This window comes from Saccostrea echinata, unplaced genomic scaffold (genome assembly GCF_033153115.1).
Source record: "Saccostrea echinata isolate AGI-Se365-2 ecotype Australia unplaced genomic scaffold, CSIRO_AGI_Sech_v1 ptg000033l, whole genome shotgun sequence".
In the NCBI taxonomy this organism is placed as follows: domain Eukaryota; kingdom Metazoa; phylum Mollusca; class Bivalvia; order Ostreida; family Ostreidae; genus Saccostrea; species Saccostrea echinata.
The window spans coordinates 31113545-31122355 of NW_026889782.1; the positions used below are offsets into that span (position 1 = coordinate 31113545).

Consider the following 8811-nt stretch of genomic DNA (forward strand, 5'->3'; position numbering starts at 1 on the left):
GAGCATGCTCTTACGCCAAAGCTTTTTTGATGATGTCCTTTATAAGTTTGTGTAGTAAAGAACAATGACGTCATAATATGACGTCACAATGTGTTCTGGCTATCTCATGTCCTGGGTACCAAGTGTGTATTAGACAATAAGTTTTAACTTTCTCTGTATAATAGATATAGAAATTAGTTTTTTTAATTAGTTTTTTTGCATAGAAATGCCTGTACCTAGCCTTAACTCACCTGCGAAGAATAAAAACATCGTTTTAAAGTTTTTAGCTTATCTAAGCTGAAAGCTCAAGTGAGCTTTTTTTAACATATTTTGTACACCTCTGTTGGTCTGTCTTTCATTAAAAGTTTAGCATATGCAGCTACTTCTCAAAATCACTAGGCCATTTTCCACTAAACTTAAGTTTGCCACACAGCCTCCTTAGAAAAAAATATTTTTTTAAGCTTCAACTAGAATATTTGGGGGAAAACTTTTAGATCACAAAAAATGATTAAAATATTAACATGACTGTACTGTAGTGCAGTTAGTAAAATCCTTCAAGATGAGACCATATTTCTTAGAATGGGTCACAAAAGGGGGTGAATAGCATTTCACATTGACATTTGTAGAAAATATTTCATGTGTTCTCCCAATTAAACTACAGAATTGCATGTACCTAAGAGCAAGTATTCACACAGAAGTTTAGAATCAAGCTGGTTCAAATCATGACCCCCCGGGGGTAGGATGGGGCCACAAAGGTGATCAAAATTTACATAGGAATACATAGGAAAATCTTTAAAATTCTTCTTCCCAAGAACAGCAAAGTAGTTCATAGTAATAAAGAATCATCCTCAGTTAATGTTGATTCAAGTTTGTTTAAAATCATGACCCTCAGGAGAATAGAGGGGCCATAACAGGAGATCATGTTATACAAAAGAATATATATGTATTGTATCAATAAAAATTCTCTTCTTAAAACAACAAAGCCATTATTAGTCATATTAATTTAGAAGCATCTTCAGGTAGTGTGTATTCAGTTTTGTTCCAAGTCATATCACTTTAATATTTAAGAGGCAGTCCACGGAAAAACCAGGCAATGGGTGGCACATCGCATGTCATGGATTTTAATTATTTTTTGCATGTAGACTTATTAAAGCAAGTGTTTACACATGGCAACATTAAAAAAAATTTTAGTGCTCCTCTAGTCCTATTTTTGGTAAATGCTTAATTTTAAGTGCAAAAAGGTCAATATAAGAGTAAAAAAATTACTACGTTTTTATTTTGTTTTACATGTATATGTAACAGATACTCAAAAGCTGGATGTGTCGATGAATATTATTTATAGCATAGACTCTTATCTTTTATTTTATTAATGAATAAGACTCCAATTTATACTTCTTTAGAAAAAATTATATGGTCCAAATTTGAGTTAAGCAAGTAACTTTTTGAATTCAGTATCCAATTTTCATTACGTTATAAAACCCAATACATTACAAGGACAGATTTTTTTTCTTATGTTATTATGAATACAAAGTACAAACTTTTGAATCACTCAATAAAATCAGTGGGAACAGGTATATTGAAAGAAATAAAAGGAGTCAAATTTACCTATTTTTTTTTTTTTTTTTTTTATAATTTTCCCAAATGAAACCGATCCCGACCGGAATTATATAAAGAAAAAAATGCTATAATTGTAATTGGCTCTTTTGTTGTTATATGAGTAAAAACTTACTTGATTTATTTTTTTAACATGTTATATAGGTGGCAGGTGCCTTTAGTTTGATAAATTTGTTAATTTTGCATTATTTTCGATCGGATCGGGATCGGTTTTTACTGTAAATTTAGAAACATTTCCTAAATTTGGCTCTTCATTTTAATTGATCAGATAAATATGCTTGTCTTTTATTTCTTTTCAGTCACTTAACTGTTTTTAAATGTGTGTAACCATAGATTCAAATTTATATATTATTTAAATTACTAATGTCTTTTACGTACATGAAGATTACATGTAAAACATCTGATTGAATTCTTAATGGATACTCGGTATTTAAAAAAAAGTATTTATACATGCATTATGCAACAAATGAGAGCAGACAGCTTTCTAGCTTTATTATTTATCTTATTTCTAAGTAAAATTTCTTTTTTATTTCCTCAGGAATTAAAGAGTAAATTCTATCAGTGGCGAAATTAAACTTGCCTAAATACAGGAAATATTTTTATGTGTACAGTCTCGACTTTATCCAAGTTTTTTCTTACCTGTCATCTGTAAAGCCTTTTCCTCTTTTACAAAATTTGATTTTATATAAATAAGAAAATAAGTTCTTTCATATATAGTATCATTATTCAAGAGCCGATAAATCGCAAGCAAAAAGCGCGGGGGGGGGGGGGGTTTAGGCCAACATTATTTTTAAAAATTGGTTTCATAAACGTGAAAACATTTTAGAATTGGCCAACATAGTCACATGTTTAAACTCCATATTAAATGTGAGTGTGTGATTGTTTCAATCGCCAAATTAAAAAAATAAATAAGTAAAATAAAAAAAACAACAAAAAAACGAAATGTTTCACTAAACCATCTTCCGTTTTAGTGCCAAATTATAGTGGGAAGTTCAGCAGTAGTTTAACTCAATAAATATATTTTTATAACTTATTTTTCAGGTTTTTTTTTTTTTCATTTTTAATCGTACTTCGGATTGTTTATTTTGATTTGACTGCATAGATAAATATATTTAAGTTTTTACAAATATCATGAAGTAAACATCTCAACTTCGTTGAATTAAGTGTTGCGTAAATCTAAAACATTCATCATTGATTCCCAATTTTATAAGAAATGTTCCTGATAAATACTTCATTAATTATTTTTACGCATATCCTAGTAAATCAGTTAAAAAAAATTAGTTCTCAGACATGTATAAAATTACTTATCAAAACGTCATCTAGCTGAGACGCCGCCCGTGTATAAAATACATTTTGATATTAAAATATTATTTAACATTTAGAATAATGCACTCTGAAGAGTAATTAAACAGAAAAGAGAAATCATTTTTTAAAAAATCTTTTTCTTTACACTTTTACGCAAAGAATTTACAAACTTCTCTGGAAACTTGTAACTTTTTCATTGTGACGCAATATTAGTCAGGTATATGACGTCACTGATACATCAATGGAAACGTGGATTCAACCTGAATAATAGAGCCAATTTTAATCTAAATATTACGTCTGGAGGCGAAAATGAATTATATTTTGAAAATAAATTATTTAGTTTTTTGTTTAATTATTTTCTTTAGTGAATCGATTCTAAATATTTCACCAGGATTCCGATAAAAAGGTGTTGAGCAGATTTACCGATGCCACGGGAGATAACTCTTGCATCGCAAAATTTCATAAAAACGTCCTTATATTTTACCAGAAAACTACTATCAAAAGTGTTTTTCCCACCGATTTTATTTTTTTAAACAAAAAGTTGAAATATTTCTAGATTTAGTTAAGTGTGAATTATAGTCCTGTTAAAAATGTATCAGAAATTAAAGTTCTTTGTTTCTGACCCACATTCAATGGTTTATATAGGAGCATTCAAAAACACAAAACAGAAGGATATTTTACTAAATAAGCAATTATCAAACAAATCTTCAATTACATTATTCCTTTTGGGTTACATTATATTGTTTTGAATAAAATATCAAATATTCCTCACATTCGATGTGCCGCCTATTAATACAATACTGCCTGGTTTTTCGGTTGACTGCCTCTTAAGCTTTTCAATTCTTAATCTTGTCAATTGCATATAATATAAAAGGGGATTTATTTCAACAGGAGAAAATGCTGTTCTTTCGACAAATATGGAAAATTTTAGAAATGAGGGAGAAAACGTTACACAAACATCTTGATGTGAAGAGGCAATTTGCAATTGGATTCCATGACAATGAAAGTATCAAAAAAATCAAACTGTCAATTCTTGATGTTGTTCGCAAACTTGATCACTGGGGTGAAGAGCTTCCACAATCTTGGGCTATGTTTGAAAAATTCTTTCAGGAAAAGAAAAATGTCAAGATTTTGAACAAAGCTGAACTTCAGAGATTCAATGATGCATTGCCAGAGGGAATAAAGCTCCAGACTGTAGAAGATATAAATGTTATGCTGCAGTTCTTCCATGACAGTAGAGAAATTTTACACTTTGATCAAGAATTCCTCAATGTTGTAATTATTCTTGATGTTCAATGGTTTGCAGATGCATTTAAAAATGTTATAACAGATGAAAACCATGCAAAGGAGGATTTGTTTCACCTTGCCTCAGAGTGGGACAAGTTCAACGAAGCCGGAGAGTTACAAGACACTTTGCTGTCTGCTATATGGAGGATGAACAACAATGGTTACATTGATCACAAAGATGATATCATGCTGTACATGGAGAAGTTAGGACTCTTAGCTAAATTGAGTGACAAAAAATGGTACGTTCCCTGTATGAACAAAATACCATTTCGTATGGAATACTTTTCATCGTACACTGCCTCATCCATCATTTGTTACAGCTTTGATCTTCTTCCTGCCGGCCTTTTCCATCGTCTTATAGCAACTTGCATTCAGATTCCTTGGGAGATTTTTTCTGATGGAGACCAGAAATGTATTTATCAAACAGCGGCTGTATTCATGTATCAGGACATGCACCATAATATTCTGCTTGGAATGACACAGACAGAAATTCAGTTGCAAGTGTTTGTTGTGGAGGGAGAAGTTGATGTTTCAATTTGTCACCAGATTAGAGAAAACATAGAGGGTATGTTACACAAACTTTCCAACACATTCGAGGAGAACTCCAAATTCCATGTTGCGTTCAAGTGTAAACCTACTGGATTTTGTGATAGCAAAGAAAGCACTGTCATCAGTGAATGTAAGTTTATCAGAGACACTTTTCTGTGTCCATCCTGCCCGGCAAACAAGAAGCATCCTGTCAACACAAACAACATCACAAAATATTGGATACAGGTAACTCTTATAAAATGCAAATTGCTTCATATAAATTAAATTTGGTTTAAAAACTGTATTTCTTTTAAAAAGACTCAAATAATGTTATTAGGCTATTTGATGTAATATAGAGGACAACAGAAGCATCCAGCTAATAGATACTAGTAATAAAATATGTCTGAAGCTATAAACCTCTCTGTCAGGTATTTATTTATAATAAAGCCATCTGAAAGTGATAGTGCCTTGCAGAAACAGTCCATGCCCTCTTTCCTATGAATGCTTAATATATTTTGAATTGCTTATATTTGCTGTGCATTGAACAAAAAATATCAATATAAGAAGATTTGTAAAGCAATATTTGATTTATTAGAGGTTTAATCATTTAATGCATAAAATTTGTGATAACTAAGTATTTTGATAAAAATATTTTATTTCTTGCCATGCTGTTATGACCAGAACAACTTCTTTTTGAAAAGGGATATCGAAGAATCACGATGTCCGTCTGAAAACTAAATTTTCCGACTTTTTCAGGCCTTACATTTTCAAACAAAGTTGTCAAGTAGCATACCATGTGAAAACGGATACGCATCGTTCATTTACGTTCTTTATTATGTTCATTGATGACCTTGAGATCCCTTGGAATCATGCGGCATCCCGTTGCCAAAGCTGCTTGAACATCAATTCGCTTAAACGTGTTAATAAAAAAAATAGCTAAACGATTTTTCTTATTCTACTTTATATTGAATTGTTTGTGTCTTGTTTAAGATGGCCTTATCAGATTAACTGAAAGAATTTTTTTTGCAGATAAAGACGAGTGCTGCCAGCGCTACAGTTACCTCTGGACAAGACCTAGGAGGCCGATCTAGATTTGCCAAACTTGGAATGGCAACAAATGATGTGTTAATTCAGGCATGTAGAGATATGCTAGAGTTTGAGGTACCACCTTCCCACATTGAAAACAAAGTGAAATCATCACAAATCAAAATAAACAAAGATCAAAAGGATCTCGTGCAAAAAGCTAAAAGTTCTGGTTATAAGAGTTTTGATATTTCATTAACATACACCTTGATAAGAAACATTTGTTCAACTATCCCTAAACCGACAAAAGGAACCTGGGGAGGAAACAGTATGCCTGCTGCAGGAGAAACTACGGTGGGTGATGACATCGAGAGAATTAGGTTAATCCGAAACAATTTGACTGCGCATGTGAGTTCAGCCTCCACCCCTCAGACAGAATTCGATGACACCTGGTCAATGATGTCAGATATCTGCAAAAGACTTGAAACCTTCACTGGAAAGAAATACTTGGATAACCTTAATTACATTCAAAAACTGACCTTAAAAGAGGAAGATGAAGATGCTATTATAGAAAAGGTTAAAATAGAAAGTCAGCATGAAATGGTGAAGGCAATCATGTCGGATGTGCAAGAAATGTGGTCTGATATGAAAGACATTAAAGCAGCAGTAGGGAGGCTTGAAAGCCAGCATGCTTCCAATTAAAAGTAGAAATCATAGAATGTTTTCTTGAATACTTGAATAATAACATGTGTGTAATTTAAATTGATAGACCAATCAGATTAAAAATGATTTTATGTGACAATATGTTTGAAGAATAAGTTAAATATATCTGAAATTTTAATTTAGAAGCCTCCAATGAACTAAAACTATAAAAAAAAATAATGTTTTCTGGAATCAGTATTGAGGCCTGAAAGCAAGCATGCTTCAAATTATGGGTATTTCTCATAAAATGTTATATTCACCTGTGTATAAATTTAAAGAATTTTTGAACTCGGTAAAATTTCGATAATTTTGCAAGTGTTTGTAGGATTTGATAATTATAATTTACATGTTTTTGTTTTGAACTTGATCCAAGCTCCAGATGATTTGGTGGTTTCATATTAAAATCATAATTAAGAAGCAAATGTTTATTACGAATATTGTTTTCTTAGACATAAACTTGCACTTAATTTAGGCACCTTTTTCAGCTCCTCCAAGTCTTTTTTATTTAAACATTTTGGATTTCCTTCGTTTCGGCTTGAGCATCACTGAAGAGACATGATTTGTCGAAATGCGCATCTGGTGCATCAAAATTGGTACCGTATATGATTTACATGAAGGTCATTTTCATGTAGTAGGAAGTGAATGGTGTTGAAATGTCAAACATTGAAATGCTTCACTCTACAAAGACGAAGTCGAGATGAGCCTATGCTATTACGTCTGCGTTAGCGTCGGCGTCCCGGTTTAAGTTTTAGGAGGAGGTCCATTCCCAATAACTATAAGCCCTACCTGGACCAAACTTACATGGATGATGCATCTAGGGTTGGACACTACTACACTTGCTTCGGATGCTGGATCCAACCTAGATTTTCCACATGAATGAATTTTAGCCATATTTAAACCAAAATTAGCATGGATGATATATCTAGGGATAGACACTTCCAGACTTGCTTTGGATTCTGAATCTGACCTTCATTTTTGAGATGAGTAACCAGGGTATAATTGTTTGGTGTAGGTATATAATATTATGGCCTGTTATGATTAAACTTGCATAGATGGTGCATCTTCCAGACTTGCTTTGGATGTTTGAACTGACCAAAAGTTCTTTGAATAGTAAACAGTTTAAATGTGTTTTGAGCAGGTCTATTTCTAAATAACTTTAAGTCCTACTTAAACCAAACTTACATGATATTGATCTTGGAATGTATACTAACTAGAAAAAAAAATATGATGTGAGATTTGTGTTACTTACAGATAACATTGGTCGAGGTGGTCTTTGTAATCTTTGATTACCTATGTTTCCCTTTGTTTTTATCATTTGTATCTTCCACTTACATCCATTTGTTGTAGAAGTATGTTCATATTCTTTACCTCTCCTTATGTAAAGGTTAAGGTTATATAAAACTGTCCATTCTGTCAGAAGAAAGAACTGTTGGAGGGCCGTTAGGCCCGACAATAGTTCTTTCTTCCCACAGAATGGGCAGTTTGAGGCCTATAACCTACTTAAAACATTTACTCTGTTGTGTTCATAATGTACTCTCTTAGAATTGTTTCTCATCCATTGTATTAAGTAAGCATTGTCTACTTATTGGACTCTCTCAGGTAAAGGTTGCTGACAATCAAAAGAAACTTACATTCATTGTAATTGTTAACTTAGTGGACAGTTACAGGTAAGTGCTTATTTTAAATAAACGAATTATGAATACTTAACCACAATGCTATGAGATATCAAAATCAATTTCTTGTGATTTTCAAATTAAAAGCATGTCTTCTTCCGAGGGAGAACGCATATTTCTGACGCAAATCAAATTCAGATATGATGAACAAATTACTAATAGGTGTCATTTTTCTAGTGATTTTTGGATTTTGAGCTTAGGATTGTCAAGATAAATACATTTGAACTCCAAGTGCACAATTTTTAAAAAAAATATTTCTCAACTTGGCGAACGCTATTCAAGGATGGAGAAAAACAAAGGGAACGTAGAAAGACTTCCTTAATTAAATCAACAATATTTAGATGGTTTAGAAAAGGCTTTTTGCAGAAAGCGGAGAATTATAAATGGGCAGTGACTGTGTTCTTTACCTGTCAGGGAGAATGTTGCACAGTACCCAACGTTGATGTTTTCATGCTTAAGGACATCACGATGTTGGGTGATAAAGAAATCAACAAAATTCTTATTTTTTCCATCGCTGGATCAGAAACGAATGGGGCAAAGGCTATTGACCAAACACCCTTGCATTCCTATAACAGAAGAAACGATGTTATCCTGCAGAAAGTGAGGAAAATTATTAGGAGTTCTAGTGAGAAAGAAGTAGCAACTGATTTTTGCCAGGAAAAAAAAGGAGAAGTGATATCCCCGAACGTGTTGGTGGTGC

General features: G+C 32.4%; 1 protein-coding gene across 1 annotated transcript in view; it reads left to right on the forward strand.

The window, feature by feature from the left end:
* The window catches only part of LOC133199113 (uncharacterized), a 37174-nt gene extending 29654 nt beyond the window's left edge, over window positions 1-7520 (forward strand). Inside the window, exons 7-8 of the mRNA XM_061334989.1 lie at window positions 3790-4959; window positions 5743-7520. Of these exons, the coding sequence (XP_061190973.1) occupies window positions 3790-4959; window positions 5743-6438 (1866 nt within the window). The 3' untranslated portion in view covers window positions 6439-7520. The remainder of the gene's footprint in view (window positions 1-3789; window positions 4960-5742) is intronic.
* Window positions 7521-8811: the final 1291 nt, after the last annotated feature.